This window comes from Bos mutus, chromosome 11 (genome assembly GCF_027580195.1).
Source record: "Bos mutus isolate GX-2022 chromosome 11, NWIPB_WYAK_1.1, whole genome shotgun sequence".
NCBI classification, from domain to species: Eukaryota; Metazoa; Chordata; class Mammalia; order Artiodactyla; family Bovidae; genus Bos; species Bos mutus.
The window spans coordinates 7,687,461-7,705,832 of NC_091627.1; the positions used below are offsets into that span (position 1 = coordinate 7,687,461).

The following is an 18,372-nucleotide window of genomic DNA, read 5'->3' on the forward strand; positions in this document are numbered from 1 at the left end:
CCTGGAGTCACAACACTTGGATCTTCCGGGACGCATGCGTGAGGCTGTGGCCTGGGGGCGGGTGGTGGAACTCCAACGGGACTGGGTCGGGACTCGCAACGGGAGCTCGGTTTTTGAAAGTTACCTGAATGCTCAGGTCGGGGGGGTGGAGGATGGAGCTGGGGGAGTTACCGGCTGCGCGCGCGCCGGCCCCGCCCTCAGCTTCTTCAGGCACCTGTTGGCTCGAGGGCCTACTAAACCGCAGCTGTCGCCCAATAGGCGGCCTCGCTGGCCCGATCCGGCCACGCCCACAGCCCGTATCCGCCAATCCCCGGGTGGCCACGGGCCCTGTTCCTCGGAGGGCCCGCCCCTCTGAGCGCTTCTTCCGGGTGGGGCCCGGGGCCGAGGCGATGGCGCCCTGGGCGCTCCTCACCCCTGGGGTCCTGGTGCGGACCGGGCATACTGTGCTGACCTGGGGGATCACGTTGGTACTCTTCCTGCATGATACCGGTGAGCCGGAACCCTCGCGACCCCGGACCCACCCGATCCCGCGTGATTCCTCAGATGTTTGGGTCTCACTGAGTCCCTTGTCGAACCCCTCGGAGATCCTGGGATTCCCCCGACTCCTCCAGCGCCAGAGGCCCTCTCCCACCTCTCATTCCAAGAGCCACCTGCTTTCCGCCTAATACCCAGTTGATCTCTAATTAATCCCAGAATCTTCCTGATCCCTGCCAGATACCCTTGCCTGTCCCAGGACCCACCCGCTGCCCACCTGATCCGACGACCTGTTCGAGACCCCATCTTCCCTGATCCTGGGACCCGCCCGACCCTTCCCAGGAATTGACTCCAAGATTCTGAGGATCAGCTAAATGAAGGGCTGGCATCCCGCCCACCCCATCCCTGTGTGGCCCTAGCTGCCCCAAGTCTGGGCTCCCCACCTCAGGCAAGAGGACACGGCATAGGGGAACAGCCTGTCCCTCTTGTTCTCATCCCTGTGAGCGCTCATTCATTCCACCCACCCACTTCCATCCTTCCCCCTCTTTACCTGCCACAGGGCACCTCCAGCACAGGCTTTCGCCCTTCCTCACTACCACCACCACAAGCCCCACCCCTTCCTCCTCGCTGCAGCCTAACCTCCTGGACCAGGGGCATTCTCACTTTCCTCCCAAGACCTGAGTCTCCTCCACTGGCTTCACCCCTTAGCCTAAAAACCTGCTCAGTCTCCCCACCAGAGAGAAACCCCCCACTGCAACCTCCTTTTCTTCTCCACTCCCTTTTACAGTCAAGGGGCACCTGAGTTGTCCATACTCTGATGTCTGGCTGGCTGACTCCTGCCTCTCCCTGCTCAGCCCTCCACCCCTTTCCCCCAAACCTTCAGTCACCTCCATGGGCTGGACCCTGAAGGTGGCCTGGACTCCCCTACAGCATTCCAACCTGCCAGCCACACCCTTCTCTCTCTCTGTTTCTTGTGTATCTCTGACCTGGCCAGCCTCTTCCCATCTCAGAGCCAGAGTCCTCCTCCCTGTACCCCATATCCAGCCAAGTCTGGTCCCCTCACCCCTTACCTCCAATCTGGCCAACCCCCCTGCCATTACCCTTGCCCAGACACGCTCCTCTCTGTGTCCTGGATAGGCCTCCCCTCTGATGCATCTTTACTTTAGCACTAAGAAGGCTTTCAGAAACATGCATGCTAAGTCGCTTCAGTCATGTCTGACTGTGCAAACCTACGGGCTGTAACCCACCAGGCTCCTCTGTCCATGGGATTCTCCAGGCAAGAATACTGGAGTGGATTGCCATTCCCTCCTCCAGGGGATCTTCCCAACCCAGGGATGGAACTCGAGTCTCTTATGTCTCCTGCATTGGCAGGAGCTTCTTTATTGTTAGTGCCACCTGGGAAGCAGTTCAGAAAAATATCTGACCCTGTAAGCTTGCATGGTTCCCTACTGCCCTCCAGAGATAGTGTAGATTAACTGCTTTTTTTCTCTTCTCCCAAACCTGAACTTCTCCCTCCTGCACCCTATGTAGTGGCCACACCCGACCATTCATCAAACCCCATTTCCAGGACTTTGTTCAGCCAGGGACACACTTCCCCCCTCCAGTTGCACCCTCCCCCGCCACGCCGGTCCATGGTCCTGGCCTCACTCTCCCCCTCTGGCCTCTCCAGCACTTCGGCAGTGGGAAGAGCAGGGGGAGCTGCTCCTGCCCCTCACCTTCCTGCTGCTCGTGCTGGCCTCCCTGCTGCTTTACCTGACCGTGTCACTCATGGATCCGGGCTACGTGAATGTCCTGCCTCAGCCCCAGGTAACGAGGAGGCCCAAAGCCCTCCTCCCTCCACCAGGGAACTCAAGACTCCAGGGAGTCTCATGCTAGACCTAGCTGAGAGCTTTCCTAGGGAATCCCAGGGAATTGTCTTGCCAGACCTAGGGCCCCGTCCTACAATGAGAAAATTGCCAAGGTCCAGAGGGGAAGTAACTGGCAAAAGTCACACAACCTCGCAGTCCAGGGCACCCTGCCCCACTCTACCACCTCGATGACACATGGGATGGGCCCCCAAATGTGCACACCCAGAGCTAAGCTGGCCCCCAAGGGAGACACCCACAAGTCTCATCTGCCTCCCAAGGGACCCCCATCTCATCCTCTGTCCCCCGTTTTTCAGGAGGAGGCCAAGGAAGAGCAGACAGCCATGGTTCCTCAGGCCATCCCCCTTCGGCGCTGCAGATACTGCATGGTGCTGGTGGGTGATGCGGGGACCTCGGTGGGAGGACTCAGGCAAGGCCGAGACTCCTTGGCCTCACCCCCCTCCTCCAGGAAGCCCTCCCAGATGCCAGCCCTGACCTCCCGTCCTCATTGCTGGGCCTAGAGGGGAGCCGGTGTTGAGGCCCAACTCCCTCTGTGCCCACAGCAACCCCTGCGGGCTCGGCACTGCCGTGAGTGCCGCCGCTGTGTCCGCCGCTATGACCACCACTGCCCCTGGATGGAGAACTGTGTGGGCGAGCGCAACCACCCGCTCTTCGTGGCCTACCTGGCGCTGCAACTGGTGGTGCTTCTGTGGGCCCTGTACCTGGCATGGTGGGTTTCCCTGGTGCCCTGGGTGTGGGGGAGGACCAGCACCCCCCAGGCTCCCTCTTCAGGGGCCTCGGACCCTCTCCCAAACGGCCGTCGCCTCGGGCGACCCAGCTCTGGATCCTTGTCGCTCTCCTTCCGTTGCAGGTCTGGCCTCCGCTTCTTCCAGCCCTGGGGGCTCTGGCTGCGGTCCAGCGGGCTCCTGTTCGCCACCTTCCTGCTGTTGTCGCTCTTCTCCCTGGTGGCTGGCCTGCTCCTAGCCTCGCACCTCTACCTGGTGGCCAGCAACACCACCACCTGGGAGTTCATCTCCTCCCACCGCATCGCCTACCTCCGCCAGCGCCCTGGCAACCCCTTCGACCGTGGCCTGACCCGCAACCTGGCCCACTTCTTCTGTGGATGGCCCTCGGGGTCCTGGGAGGCCCTCTGGGCCGAGGACGAGGAGGAGGAAGGCAGTAGCCAAGCTGTTTAGGGTCGCTGGAAGCCGGGGCTACCATCTGGTGCCTGAAAACCAGAGAGGCTGAACCCAGAGGGGTCGACCCTCCAAGGGCCTGGGGCTCCTCACTCCTGCCCACTCCTTCCAGGCCTCAGAGTAGAGCCGAGGGACTATACCCAGCCTCGGTGGGCAGCTCTGACCTCCCCAGGCAGAAGAAAAGGAAGAGGACCCATGGTGGAGGCTCAGGCACAAAGAGACACCTGGGCTTCGGACATCTCCATCCCACCCCCCAAGCCAGACTGCGTCCACTGCACAGTTTTATAAATTTAATGAACCATAAAGCAAGTCAAGTATTAAAAAAAACAAACCATTCCTCACTGTGCCACTCTTTCTGGTCTAGGTCTCGCAGCAGGCAGGGGAGAGGAGGTTGGGAGAAGGGGGCGGGCAGCACTCGCCCGGTGACTGAGCAGTGCCCACAACAGCAGCCCCATGTCCACCACCTCGAGCCCCAAGGGCCCATCAATCCCAGGGTGCCCAGGTGGGCAGACAGGTGGGCAAAGCAGAGGCTCAAACCGTCCGGGGTGGGGGAGCGGGCAGGGGGTAGAGAGGCCGGGAGGCCCTCAGGGCTCCAGGAATCTCTCAGACACGAAGTCGAAGTCCCGGAAGGCAGCCTGCTGGCGGGCGGTGAGGGGACTGCGGGGGTCAGGTGGGGTCAGGGCAGGCGGCAGCCCCGTGAACTCGCCCTCGAAGTAGCGCAGGTCTGTGGGGCCGCAGAGGGTGGGCACAAAGGGGGGCTGGACGGCGCGGGCGAGCAGAGCCTGCCAGTCGGTGGTCTGGGGGCAAAGGCGTACCTCAGATGATGGGAACAGCAGCCCTCGTGGGCCCTCGACCCCTCCCTCTGCGCCAGGCACCGGGACCACCGTGGCACGACCGCTCACCCTGAAGAAAGGCTGGGTCTTGATTTCCTCAGCATCTCGCTCGCCTGCCCCCAGGCGCTTCTCGGGGCACTTCTGGAGGAGCTGGGGGCGAGGACAGGGTTCATTCAGGGCGCTCAGCCCCAGGCACTGCCGCCTGCCCCCAGCCTCTCGGGTAGGGAGCCCGGAGAGCCACGAGTAGCTCTCTGGCCCAGCCCGGGACCCTGCAGCAATTACCTTCTGAATAAGCTCGAGGCCTTGCACCGACAGAAAGCGGGGGTACGGGGCTTCCGCATTGACGATGCAGTCAAACACCTCCTCCTCGGTGTCCCCTGGAAACGGGCACTGCAGGGAGGGGGCTCAGCAGGGAGCGCCACCCCCCCACCTCCACCCAACCTGGGGGCCCCAGAAGCTCTCCCCATCCAACACTCACCTCGCCCACCAGCATCTCATAGAGCAGCACGCCCAGTCCCCACCAGTCCACAGCCCGCGTGTAGGCCTCCTGAGTCAGCACCTCGGGGGCCAGAAACTCCGGGGTGCCGCAGAAGGTGCTTGTCCGGTCCCCGAAGCCGATCCCTGCCAACCAACACCCACACTGATGCCAGCATGCTGTGGCAGCCACAAGAACCTCTGGTTGTAAGAATCAACCACCAACCCTTAGGACCCCATGCAAGGAACCTCGTGCCAAGCCCTGCCCCACATCCTTGGAGGTGGGAATGGTTTTTATGCCACCTGATAGATGAGGAACATGAGTCTCAGCAAAGCCTGTGTGCCAGGGCCATGCAGAAAGCAGAACCCAGTGCCCTCTCCTAGCCCAGGCTCTCCCTCCGGCCGAGGCCAAGGGGGTCTTTCCAAGTTTTTAGGGCGGGGAAGGACAAGCCAATGCGTCTAGCTGGTCCCTGGAAGGAGGGCTGGGAGGCACATTTTCTGGAAGATGCCACTCGTTGCCACCCTGCTGGCCTCAGTGGAGCGAGCAAGGCGGGAGGACACAGGCTCTTAAATGGGAGGCACCCACCTTCCTTACAAAGCCCAAAGTCCGCGATCTTCAGGAAACCCTGGGCGTCCAGGAGAAGATTATCCAACTTAAGGTCTCTGAGGGCAAGGCAGGGCAGACCCCGAAGGAGCTGAGAAGTGCTGAGGCCCAGGGAACAGCGGCCCCGCCTCATAGCAGCCCAGGAGGAGGGCAGCCCCTGACCCCCTTGCCTACTCCCCCAGGATCCTGGGGGCAAGTTACCTGTAAATGATCTTCTGCTCGTGTAAGAACTGCAGCCCCAGGACCACACAGGCCAGATAGAACCTGGAGGGTTGGTGCAGGAGGGAGTTCAGGCCCAGGACTGTGGGAGACAGGGCAGGGAGGCACCAGGGTGGCCATGGCCTGGGGACCCCCGATATCCCTGCCAGCGTCAGATGTGGGCGAGAGGCTGGGAGGAGCCTCATGGGGCAGGGGTGGTGCTCCTTCTGATAACAGCCTACCCTTCCCAGGCCCTTAGATTGTGCCAGGAATGACACCAATTGTCCACATGCCCATCCTGGCATCCTCCTGGCAGCCTCCGTTGGTCCCCTCATGCTTATTTTTTTTTTTAAATTTTTAAAAAATGTTACGCATTTTTTTTTTTTAACTGTGCTGGGTCTTCGTTGCTGTGCACAGGCTTCCTCTAGTTGCGGTGAGCAGGGGCTACTCTTCACTGTGGTGCCTGGGTTTCTCATTGCGGTGAATTGCGGGTAATGATAACTGTTTCATAGGTTCAGCTACAGAGCATGGGCTCGAGGTGTGCGGGCTTCAGTAGTTGCAGCCCTTGGGCTCGGTAGTTGCTCCGAGACATGTGAGATCTTCCTGGACCAGGAATCGAACCTGTGTCCCCTGCACTCGCAGGCGGGTTCTTAAGCATTAGACCACCCAGGGAAGCCTCATCATGACTATTTTTTTAAAAGGATCTGAGACTCCTGGTAAACAACCCACCCTGGGTCACAGGGCTGACACGTGAATCTGGGCTCCAGAGTCCATACTCTGGTGGGCAAGACATAACAACGCCATCTGTCAGTCCCTTACTGCTCACCAGTTCCTAGGCGCCACAGTTTTAAATGTTATGTCCGATGCACCAAGCCTATAAAGCAGTTATCATTATTCCCAGTTCACCACCATATACACTGAGATCTGAGGTCACAAAGGCTGTGAGGGCTTGATAACCAAGATGTGAACCAAGACCTCCCTGACTGCACGCGCTCTTTGGCTGATGGGCACCCTAGAGGAAGCAGGATGAAGGGGCCGCCAGGGACAGAGGGCCCAGGGAAAGCTGGCGGGAAGAGGCGAGAGGGGGACCCACCGGGCCTGGGGCTCAGGGAAGACGTCCTCATGGATCTGCATCATGAGGTCACCGCCAGGCGCGAACTCGGTCACAAAGCAGGCGTGGCTGGAGGTCTGGAAGCAGGCGAGGAGGGGAAGCAGGAACGGATGCCCTGTGCAGCCCACAGCCTCGAGGATTCGCTTCTCACAGTACAGGCTGCAAGAGTAGGGCGTGGGTTTTACAGGCAAGGAGGGAACCCAAAAGGGAACTAAGACCTCCCCTGGCTGTGCCCTGTCACCCACACAACTCCCCTGGGTCACTGGCTCTTAAAACTGCCAGGCAGGTAGAGTGACGGTTCATATGTACCCAGGGCTGGCACAGGGCTCGAACTTGTACCCCACCCTGTTCCCATTTCACAGATGAGGAACCTGAGGTGCACAGAGAGGAGACCTGCCCAAGGGTACACAGTTCACAACTGCAGTTGCTAATAAAAGAGCCCAGGCCTGGCTGGCCCCACAGGGTCACTTCTTCAAAGCCCCAGCAGCATTCAGCTGCCTTCTGGAGCCACCAGTGCAGCCCAGGCCTGCAGTCCTGAGTTCTCTCCAGACACCGGGGTACTGGGAGACCCCCAACCTCAACACACACCTCTCAATCTCGTCCCGGCTCAGCACCTCCTGCTTCTTCAGTGCTTTGATGGCATAGTATTGCCCCGTCCCCCTGAACTGGACCAAGAGGACCTGGGGACCAGAGAGAGGTTTGGGCTCCAGGTGGGAAGTACAGGAGCCTGCTTCCCCTGCCCACTGCCCCCAGAGCCCAGAGCCCTCTAGCAAATGTGCTGAGGGCTGCCCACCCCCTTCTGCTGCACCTCCTCAGCCCCTTACCTTCCCAAAGTGGCCCCGGCCCAGCACGGCCAAGCAGCGGAAGTCCTGAAGCCGGGGGGGTTTCCTGCAAGAGAGAGGATACAGGAAGCCCCCAGAACAAGAAAGGGCTGGGCCTCCACCAGGAGTCGCTCCAAACCCCCTGTGTTCAATCCTGGGTGGTCCCCCTCTAGTGGGGAGCTGCAGAGCCCGGGGTGGGGCAGGGTTCCCGGGACTGCAGTTTCCTGGGGTCTGGCAGGCAGGCTGAGCTCAATAATGTGGGTTCAGCGAGTGAGAACCTGAGAGCAAGCCAAGGAGCCCAGGGTGAGATGTGAACATCTGACATGCAAATACCCAGATGAGTGGATAAAATGTCTCAAACACTGAGGTGAGCCCGCCGGGGTACCTGGTAGCCGGGGCTGGCAGAGGCGGCTCGAGTCGAATCCTGGGCTCCATGTGGGGGCGTTTGGTGCACTGCGAGGGGAGAGGGTCTCAAGGCAGAGCAGGGCTTCCTTCCCTCCAGCCCTGCCACCCGACCTGGGCAGCACCCAGGGTGACCAACCCTGCCCTGCTGCCCCTCACCGGCATCTCTTCGGGGGTTGGCTCCTGGGCCAGGTAGAGGCGAGGGGGCTTGGGTGGGGGTTGGATCTCTTCTCGCAAGGGGGTCTTCTTGGGTGGGAAGTTACTGTGGGATAGAAGCAGACATATACTGGGCACAGACGGCTGGAACAGTGGCAGGCAGGGAGGGCGGGGGTGGACGCACAGCCACGCGAGACAGACAGACAGGTCAGAGGGTGAGCCACGGGGCAGGCACCATCTGCGTCTGGAGAGAGGTGACACCGCAGAGAAGCAGGCAGCCTGGGGTGAGCGAGGTTCCTCACCTGGGCGAGTCGGGATCGGTGGCCCGCTGGGGTGTGGCTGGGGTCTGGGAGCACGTTTTGGGGGGGCTGATGGTGCTTGGGGAGCTGCAGGGCGGCAGCAGGCTCATGACCAAGCGCCCCCAGGCTGCCATGCTGAGGTTCATCTGGGAAGCCCTCAGGAAGTCCTGACCTGGGACAGAAGCGGCCTCAGTCTCGAGGTCTCCGGAGGGGCCCAGCCCTGCTCCCTGTTCGCCAGCCTTCCATACCTCTGCGTTTTGAGAAAATGCGTTTCTGCCTCTGCAGTCGGGGCCTCCTCTCAATGACAGGGTCACAGAAGGTCACCTGTGGGGGCAGGGGGCAGGGCTGAAGACCAGTCCCCTCCCACCTGCCAACCTGCCCTGGGCACCTCCTCAGCCTCCAGGATCCCAGCCTGAGCCCATTGTCAACAGATGCAAGAGCTACAGGGATTCACAGAGAATGGATCCAGCATCCTCACTGGTACCAGGAGGGGAACTGAGGCCTGGAGAAGAAAGGGACTTGTCCAGGGTCGTGCATGCGGAGGGGCGGTCAGGACAAGGAGAGGCCGTTCCTCTCCTGTGAAGTCCTCAGAGAGCGGCTGGGAATCTTTCATCCCTGGAGAGCTCCTCCCTCAGGGCCTCAATTTCCACTCCTAGCTGTGGGTTGGTGGGGGAGCACAGTCTCCAAGGCCCCTCTCGCGCTAACAGAGCCAGGGGCCTGTGAGGTCAGAGGGCAGGGGCCGGGAGGCACCTGGGCGAAGAGCAGTCCCTGTGGCACCAGGCTGAGGGACAGCTGGTGACAGGCATTGTCCAGGAAGTCCTCCAGCCGCAGGAAGGCCACGCCGCACAGCTGCCTCCAGTCCCGCCAGTGGACCCCGATCTCCAGCTCCCGGGCCTACACAGGAAGACCAAATTGAGTCAGGGGGAGCCTGGCACCAGCCACTACCCATCCAGCTTTCCACCCTGCTGCCCACGATCACCCCCGTCCACACAAGGGCAGCCTCACCCGCTCCAGGGCAATGACAAAGTTCTGGTCCCAGGACTGCTTGGCCACAGGCCCCCAGCCTGTCTGGCCCACAACGCGATTGTCCACCTTCAACACAGCCAGCACCTCACCTGCAAGGCCAGAGGTGGGGCTCAGGGCAGGCCAGCAGTGGTGGGGGGACCTTCGCGTTCCCCAGCTGCCCGGGCCCCCTACTCACTGGCCAGCTCGCCTCCCCCACGCTGCTGCTTGGCTCTGCTCCGAAGCCAGCCTTGGGAGGGGCTCCCGGCCAGCGCGGCCGCGGGGGAACGTCCAGGCACCGCTATCAGCAGCTGCTCACAGCCCAGGAGGCGGACCTGCAGCGTCCCTGTCGGGGAGCGTAGTGAGGGGCCATCATTGGACACCATCCTCCAAGGGGTCGCTGGGACCCCAGGAATGCTGCCTTCTCACGGAGGTAGCAAACCAACAGCCTGCTTGCCTTAGGCCTCGGCTGCCACCTGGGGGCCACCCTGGGGGCCGACCAACTGGTCCTCCCCTCCTGCCAGCCCTCTATGTGTGGGAAGAAGCAGGGACACAGAGGCAGAGGAGTCAGACTCAGACCTCAGTCCGCATGCTGCCCAGGGCTCTGGGCCTAGGGAGCACCATGCCAGGTTCGAGAGCCCCAGAGGAGCAGGGTGCCTGGCCAGCCACCTCTTCCCAGGGCCTGTTTCCCCATCCATTCAGTGGAAAGGAGTGCCAACTCAGCCCCACTTCCTGCCGTGGGTACCAGTGTGTTTTGCCAACCAAGTGGGTTCATTCTGAGGACCAGTAGAGATTTGTCCCTCCAAGGGTAGAGGAAGCAGTAGGACTCTAGCAGCTCTTGAGGCCACACATGGGACCAAAGAGCACCATTTAGGGAGTTGGGGCCTGGAGGGTTATACTCCGATAGACCTTGTAAACCGAGGCAGTGCTCAGGATGGGAAGGTCATCCTAGAAAGAATGACTGGAGGAATGTGGGTGTTTAGCTGGAAGACAGCTTATGGGGTAGCTTCAAGTACCTGAATTTTAGGCCTTTTAACAAGCCCTAGAGATGGTTGGATAGCATCACCGATTCAACAGACACACACTTGGAAAGACTGGGAAATAGTGAGGGACAGGGAGGCCTGGCGTGCTGTAGTCCATGCGGTTACAGACTCGGACAGGACGTAGCAAGAGAACAACAAATAAGACCTTGCCCTCACCTTTCCCAGCTTGTTGACTTGGTCAACTCCCATAAGCCCTTCAAGGACATGCCTCCCCCTCCAGGAAGCATTCCTTGATTCCCCAAGGCCAGGTGAGGGGGCCCGTGCAGTCCCTGTACTTTTCCCCTTCAGCTCTGCTCACAATGGGACAAGGCCTATCTATTCTGTACCAGCTCTGTGCAGGCAGGGGCTGGGCCCTCTAGTTGGCACTGGGTCCCAGGTGGGAAGCTCAGGGCTTCCATAGTGTCAGATCCACTTGGGATAAGGAAGAACTTTGTAATAGTGAAAACTGCCCAGAACTGGGTACCAAGGTCTCCAGGGCTGTGAGCTCCCTAACACTGTCAAATCCAGCCTAACACTCTCATGGTTCCTCATTGAAACACACTGGGGAAGAATTTTGGAGAAGATTTTCAATCCTGGCTTTGCCATCCCTTAGCTGTGTGACCTTGGGCGACTGACACCCCTTCTCCAGACCTCAGTTTATCACTCTGTCAAATGGGGGTGATAACATCACCTACTTCATAGGGTTGGTGTGAAAATTCGAGCACTTCACATGCAACAACTCACTGAATTGTCACACCAGAGTCCTATGAAGTAGGAGCTGTTACCACCCCCATTTGACAGAGTGATAAACTGAGGTCTGGAGAGGGGGTGTCAGTCGCCCAAGGTCACACAGCTAAGGGATGGTGAAGCCGGGATTGGAAATCTTCTCCAAAATTCTTCCCCACTGAGTTCCAGGCTCCTCCCTGGAAGGGAAGGAGAGCTTTGAAGTAGGATGGGCTCCCAGGTACCTGTCATGGCGGTGGGCTTCACGAGCGTCCCTGAAGGCTGTGGGTTCCCAGACGCAGCAGTCCGCAGCTCCCGGGCCACTCTGCCGCGCAGAGGGTGGGCAGGAGGCAGTCTCTCCAGCAGCTGCTCCAAGGCCAGCCGCAGGAGGTCCAGTTTCTGGCAGGACTCCTGGAGCTGGGCCTGAGCCTGCAGGAGGCATACGGGCAGGGGATGCAGGGCCCTGGGGTAATGGCAGGGGCAGTGGCTCAGGCCACCCAGAGGCACTCTGGATGAGGTCTAGACTAGTGGTCCCCAACTTTTTTTGACAGCTGGGACTGGTTTTGTGGAAGACAATTTTTCCACGGACTGGAGGCGGGAGGGATGGTTTTAGGACAATTCAAGCGCATTACATTTTTGTGAAGCTGAAGCTCCAATACTTTGGCCACCTGATGCGAAGAGCCGAATCATTAGAAAAGACCCTGATGCTGGGAAAGATTGAGGGCAGGAGGAGAAGAGGACAACAGAGGACGAGATGGTTGGATGGCATCTCTGACTCGATGGACATGAGTTTGAGCAAGCTCCGGGAGATGGTGAAGGACAGGGAGGCCTGACGTGCTGCAGTCCATGTGGTCGCAGAGTCAGACACGACTGAGCGGCTAAACAACATTTTTGTGCACTTTACTTCTAATCTAATGCTGCCGCTGATCTGACAGGAGGTACCGGTCCGCGGCCTGGAAGTTGGAGACCCCTGATCTAGATAAGAATGTGTCTTCTGGGCTTCCCTGGTGGCTGAGTGGTAAAGAATTTGCCTGCCAGTGCAGGAGACATGGGTTCGATCCCTGGTCTGGGAAGATTCCACATGCCTTGGGGCAACTAAGCCACACACCACAGTTATAGAGCCTGTGCTCTAGAGCCTGAGAGCCACAACTACTGAGCCCTGAATCCCTGTGCCCTGCAGCCTGTGCTCTGCAACAAGAGAAGCCACCACAGTGAGAAGCCTACGAACCGCAACTAGAGAGTAGCCCCCGCTCACCACTACAGAAAAGCCCAAGCAGCAACAAAGACTCAGCAGAGCCAAAAAGAAAGAAAGAAAGAAAATTATATATATAAAAAGAATGTGCCTCCTGTTTCCTCATGGCCATTGCTCATGTGGTCCATGATACCCGTCGAGCGGTATCATGGCCACTACAAAGGGTGGTACCAGTCAGACAGGAAGCACGGTCTGACCTCGGCCAGCACCTTGCGGTCCTGCGTTCGCCGGCTACCGAGCAGCTTCACCACGTTCTTGGCACCCTCGGCCACAGCAGCCTCGATGCGTAGACGGTGCCGTAGCTCCTCTACCATCAGCTCAGGACCTGGGAGGAGGAGGGGTCAGCCTCAGGCCCCTGCCCTGCTCCGCCCTGCCCAGCCCCCTTGGCCAGGCCTCACCTGGCTCGGGGGACCCGCTGGCCTCCAGGCTACTGATCTTCATTCGCAGCAGGGCCACCTTCAGCTGGCTGTCCTGGAGCATCTGCTGGGCGGCCGCCAGCAGCTTCCTCTCCTATAGGGTTGCAACACATACCCCATCAGGCCAGGACTAGGCCAGAGCCTTCCTGGTCAGACTGGGGACTGGACCAAGCCTCCTCCATCAGTCTGAGTTGAAGCTAAGCCTTCCTCAGTAGACCAGATAACTACAGCCAGTTCAGCTCAGTTCAGTTGCTCAGTCGTGTCCAACTCTTTGCGACCCCATGGACTGCAGCACTCCAGGCCTCCCTGTCCATCGCCAACTCCTGGAGTTTACCCAAACTCCCATCCATTGAGTCAGTGATGCCATCCAGCCATCTCTTCCTCTGTTGTCCCCTTCTCCTCCCGCCTTCAATCTTTCCCAGCCTCAAGGTCTTTTCCAATGAGTCAATTCTTCGCATCAGCTGGCCAAAATATTGGAGTTTCAGCTTCAGCATCAGTCCTTCCAATGAATATTCAGGCCTGGTTTCCTTTAAGATGGACTGGTTGGAACTCCTTGCAGTTCAAGAGACTCTCAAGAGTCTTCTCCAACACCACAGTTCAAAAGCATCATTTCTTCGGAGTTCAGCTTTCTTTACAGTCCAACTCTCACATCCATACATGACTACTGGAAAAACCATAGCCTTGACTAGACGGACCTTTGTTGGCAAAGTAAGGTCTCTGCTTTTTAATATTTTTTATATTTTATTTTTAAAAATTACTTATTTATTATTATTTTTGGGGGCCCAGGCCACATGGCATGTGAGCATCTCAGTTCCCTGACTAGGGATCGAACCCGCACCCCTTGCATTAGAAGTGCAGTTTTAACCAGGAAGCTTCCAAGCCTCCCTTTTTAGACTATCTCTGCAACAGAGCCTCCCCCATCAGACTAGACAAGGAAGGGCTCAGGTCAAGTCTCCATTTCCACATCATGCTGGGAGTTGGGACAGGAGCTGGGACTTCCCTACTAGACTTGGGGTTGGGCTGGGATTTCCCATCACCCTGCTGTTTTGCCTTCTTTGTTAGACAAAGGATTGGAGTCAAGATGAGATTTGGGGCCTGCCTCCCCCATCAGACTAAGGGTAGAGTGTCTCCCTTACAGGATCAATGGCTAGGCTGCATTTCCCTATCAGATTAGGGGCTGGATCACTACCTTCTGGAATAATCTGAGAACACAATCTCTTCCCCCCAGGGGGCCTTACCTTGGGAGTGCCGCTGGCATAGGTGTGGGTCATGTTCTCAGCCCCCTGCTTGACCTTCAGCTCCACCTGCAGCTGCCTCTGTAGAGCTTCCAGGTGCCGAGCCCTTGCCTGCTCGGCCAGCGGCCGAGGTCCTGAGGCCGCGGGCTCTGTGTGCAGAGTGTGGGGCACATGAACGCCTGCCCCAGAGCCGAGAGCCCTCCCCACCCCCCAATGCCTCGCTTGCTCCTCTCCAACTCTCTTGGGCAGGGCTCTCTCAAGAGAAGCTCTGAGAGTAGATCAGAGCCAAGATCAAGGAGCTGGGTCAACTTGGCACTTCCCGTCCCGAGGGGCCTCCTCGTGCTCCTCACTCACCAGCCGGGCCCAGCCCAGGCCCGGGCAGCAGGATACGGGCGTGAAGCTCCCGCAGCTCCCCATGCAGCTGCTCCAGGCGGCGGTTGGACGACCGCAGCAGCTGCTGCACGTGGCCCAGGTGGCGGCGGTCTGTGGCCACCCGCCGCAGGTTTTCCACACCCTCCTTGATCTTCAGCTCCTTCTGGATGGCCCGGCGGATCACCTCTTTCTCATCCTCCAGGGGCTGATGGCCTGCCCCAGGCTGTCAGAAGGCAGAGGGATCAGGCCTCTGGGACCCCACCTCCAAAGCCTCCGCTCATCACAGAAAGAGGGAGGAGAGAAGCAGGTGTGGATGGCAGCCAGGACTGACTGACCCACAGGGTGCCACTCTGACCTCAGAGCGAGTATCCCTAAGCCAGACGGATGCCCCAAGGCTATTTATCCAGCCCACACTCCTGTCGTCTGCCATCGGAGAGAAGGGGAAGAGGAAAAAAAAAACTGTTAACATTTATAGGGTGTTCTGTTCTAAGACCTGTGCAGATATGAACCTGTCGAACCTGAGAGCAAGCCCGTGAGGTAGGTGCAGTTATCAGCCCCATTTTACAGATGAGGAAACTGAGACACAGAGAGGTGACATAATTGCTCAAGGCCGAAACACAGAGACGGAGAGGCACTGTCTCTTGGGCCCCAGTCTTTCCCTGCCAGCCACACGTAATCAGGCTGCTCTCAAGTCTAGGATCCACACTAAGGTCTGACGGCCAGAAAAGAGACCCAGGGGACTTCCCTGGTAGTCCAGTGGTTAAGAATCCGCCTTCCAATGCAGGTGACTCAGGTTTGATCCCTGGTCACAGAACTGAGATCCCGTATGCCGCAGGGCAACTAAGCCCGCACTCCACGACTAAAGAGCCCGCAACAAGAGAAAAACCCGTGTGCCGCAACAAAGACCCAGAACAACCAAAATTTTTTTTAATAACTTAAAAAAAAAAGAGGCTCGGCACTGAGAAGGGACCCCCCGAGGTCAGACAGACAGAATACCCTACCGTGGCCTGAGTAGAAGAAGCCAGGGCTGCTCCCTTGAGGGTCTGACCCCTCAGGTGGCAAAGCAGAGGCCCAGTGGGGCTGAGGAGGTCTCCAGGGGCCCACTCCCAATGCAGCTCAGCTCTTGGGAGGAAGTGGAAGGCTCTCTCACCGCTTCACCCAAAGTGGGAGCAAGAAGAGGAAAATCTCTTTCCCAGAGGCCGTTTCAAACCAACCAGTGCCAAAGCTGACTTCAGCCCAGGGTAACTCATGACACCCCCACCCCAAGGACTCTCTGAGATCTTCCTTACCTCTCCATGCTCCATCTCCCGCGCCCAGTGGAAGGGGTGGCCACCCTAGTCTCAAGGACCCCCACCCCAGGCCTCCTCTTGCCCGCTGGCCCGGCTGTCAGAGGGCAGGGGCGGGCCTCAGGAAATCCTTTGAGGGCCTTAGGCCAGAGGGCCAGAGCCAAAGGCCTGAGCAAACAAAGATCTCATGGAGCTGGGGGCCCGGCACCGGGGTCCTGAGTCACCCAGCTGCCGCTGCTGGGCGGAGATTGACAGGAAATCGGAAAATGTGTACAAGCCACGGCGGGAACAGGCCGAGGGACCTCCGCAGGAAGGGGGAGGGAAGGAGGGGGCAGACACAGTCCTGAGAGTTGCCCAAGGGGTGGGGGCACTCAAGGAGTCTTCTGAAGTACACTTCACCCGTGAGCCGAGCGGAGCCCGCGGTTCTGCCGGCTCCGGGCTGGAATCCCGCCAAGTGCGCACACACCTCTCCTTTTCCGCTGGGCGTCTGGGGCCCGATCTTGTTGTACAGACGTCCCCATCCCCCTTTGCTGAGGGCTAGCACTTCTCCTCAACACCTCCCCCCACCCCCACCCCGCCGGCCCCCAATAACGAAACACACAGCCTTAGTCCCAGGGCCCAGGGAACCTACTGCTGGAACCCCGCCCCCTCGCCATTTGGGCTGGAAGCCTCAGTGAACCCGGAGGTTCCCGCCCGGGGCGCTGGACTATGCCCCTCCCCCGGGGGTCCCCCAGCCCCGCCTGTGTGCTCCGGGAGGAACCCCACAAACTACGCGGGGTCGGCGTCCTCCGCCTGCTGATCACATGCTTCTCTTCCCCCCCGCCCCGAGAAGTGGTCCCCGTGTGCCTGCACCCGCCCCCTTTGCGGTCCCAGCGGGTGCTCATCGACCTTAGAGTCCTACCTGGTAGAATAGATTTTAAGGAAACTCTCGGGCCCACCCTTGGTGGCCCTGACTGCGGATTCAGATGTGCTCATGGGCTGGCCCGACGGAGGCTCTGAGTCACTGGGAGGTGATTTGGGGACATTTCCAGGGGGGGCAGAAACCACTTACACCCCCCCATCCCCCCCAGGGCTCAGATCTGCTCTGCGGAGATGTAGGGGGCCCAGGGCAGGGGACTGGGAAGGGACACGGGAAGGGGTCTGGGGGGCCCGGCCGGAGCCCGGGGCAGTGAACGAGTACCCCCTCGAATCCCCCCCCACCCTGGCCCACGCCCACAGCCCGTCCTTTCCGGGCGCCGTTCACCTGCCGCTGCGCCCCCTCCTCCATGTCGCCGCTCCCGCTGCTCTGCCCCTCCTCTCGACCACTCCGGTTCCGGAAGCCCCGGCCCCCGCCGCCAAGGCTTTCCAACTTGAAACTTCCCGGGAAGTCGCGCCGGAGACGCGGAATCCGGCGCCCCCTCCCGAGCTCCGCTGGCCCTGGCAGGAGCCGGGGATCAGCGCCGCCCCTCGGCAGCGCGGGATCGAGCCCCACTGCAGACCCCGAGGCCCCGGATCCGACGTCCCGGCGGAATTTGGAACCCAGGGCGCCTCATCTGAGGCCGAGGTTCCCGCTCCCGTGCGACACTGGGCCCCGCCCCGGGATACAAGGCCAGAAAGGGACATTTCCCGGGCCGGGGGTTCTCCAGTCGCCGCCGGGTCGCTGCAGCCAGAGGGGCAGGCCCAGGTGCGGACAGCGCCGCCTGCTGGCCTCGGGGTAAGGCCTGTGTGGCCGGTCCAACTCCGGGCCGGGTCAGCCTCCTCTTCCTCGGAACCCCGCTACGACCTGGCTCCCGCCCGAAGAAATCTCTCCTTCTCTCCCATGTCATTGGTGTAAAATGGGCTAATATCATACCTGTCGCCCCCTAAGAAGTCTTGGCCCTGTCGGTAGACACTGTAAAAATGTATATGTGGGAAAATAAAGCCTTACCCAAACGATACCAAATTAGGAATGAATCCAAAATCTCTCAGGACCTCCCCCCCACCCCCTCCATCATTTGACTAGACTGGAACTCTGGTTCAGCCAGTGCTGTTCATTCAGCCTTTGCTCCAAAGCATTCATCTAGACAGAATACACATTTAAACCTTGAGGAGAAAAAAAAACACCATCTCAGGAAAATAGGCTGAGCTAGGTATTCTGGCAATGGCTTTCTAGGGGACCCTGGTTCTTCATTGCCCACTAGTCTAGGATTGTCTGGAGAAGGGAATGGCAACCCAATCCAGTATTCTTGCCTGGAAAAAACCCATGGACAGAGGAGCCTGACAGGCTACAGTCTGGAGGAGGTGGAGGTTTAATCGCTAAGCCAAGCTACAGTCTATGGGGTCACAAAGAGCCAGCCAGCCAGACTGAGCAACACTAGGGTTGTAGCTTCAATACTTTGGCCACCTGACGGGAAGAGCTGACTCAATGGTAAAGACCCTGATGCTGGGAAAGATTGAAGGCAAAAGGAAAGGAGGGCAGCAGAGGATGAAATGGTTAGACAGCATTACTGACTCAGTTTAAACAAACTCCAGGAGACAGTGAAGGACAGGGAAGCGTGGAGTGCTGCAGTCCATGGGGTCACAGGGAGTTGGACACGACTGAGGGACTGAATAACATAGGGTTGTTCAGCCAATCCCTGTCATCCTTTGCTCACCAGCACCTTACGGGGCCAGAAGTGAGTAAGGGTCAAATAC

General features: G+C 59.3%; 2 protein-coding genes across 8 annotated transcripts; one reads left to right on the forward strand and one right to left on the reverse strand.

The window, feature by feature from the left end:
* The first annotated feature begins 329 nt into the window (after positions 1 to 329).
* Positions 330 to 3,850, forward strand: ZDHHC12 (zinc finger DHHC-type palmitoyltransferase 12). 2 transcript variants are annotated; one of them, XM_070378888.1, is made up of 6 exons: positions 330 to 489; positions 2,144 to 2,280; positions 2,636 to 2,713; positions 2,882 to 3,048; positions 3,088 to 3,112; positions 3,190 to 3,850. In XM_070378888.1, exons 1-6 carry the CDS (start codon positions 390 to 392, stop codon positions 3,499 to 3,501), a joined length of 819 nt encoding a protein of 272 aa, XP_070234989.1. In that variant the 5' UTR covers positions 330 to 389; the 3' UTR covers positions 3,502 to 3,850. The 2 variants fall into 2 exon arrangements, with proteins under 2 accessions (XP_070234989.1, XP_005908548.1); XM_005908486.3 differs by lacking the exon at positions 3,088 to 3,112.
* On the reverse strand, positions 3,791 to 17,293 carry PKN3 (protein kinase N3). 6 transcript variants are annotated; one of them, XM_070378885.1, is made up of 22 exons: positions 16,964 to 17,293; positions 14,417 to 14,657; positions 14,066 to 14,211; positions 12,810 to 12,921; positions 12,609 to 12,736; positions 11,405 to 11,588; positions 9,614 to 9,760; positions 9,418 to 9,527; positions 9,163 to 9,306; positions 8,661 to 8,736; positions 8,416 to 8,584; positions 8,117 to 8,219; positions 7,941 to 8,008; positions 7,559 to 7,622; positions 7,323 to 7,414; positions 6,717 to 6,893; positions 5,627 to 5,689; positions 5,408 to 5,484; positions 4,826 to 4,968; positions 4,630 to 4,724; positions 4,417 to 4,497; positions 3,791 to 4,311 (listed from the first exon to the last, which is right to left on the reverse strand). In XM_070378885.1, the coding sequence occupies exons 1-22, from the start codon at positions 16,985 to 16,987 to the stop codon at positions 4,191 to 4,193; spliced, it is 2,565 nt and encodes an 854-aa protein (XP_070234986.1). In that variant the 5' UTR covers positions 16,988 to 17,293; the 3' UTR covers positions 3,791 to 4,190. The 6 variants fall into 6 exon arrangements, with proteins under 6 accessions (XP_070234986.1, XP_070234988.1, XP_070234985.1 ...); XM_070378887.1 differs by having other exon boundaries at positions 4,461 to 4,497; positions 4,630 to 4,737; XM_070378884.1 differs by having other exon boundaries at positions 4,630 to 4,737; positions 12,621 to 12,736; positions 16,964 to 17,292.
* Positions 17,294 to 18,372: the final 1,079 nt, after the last annotated feature.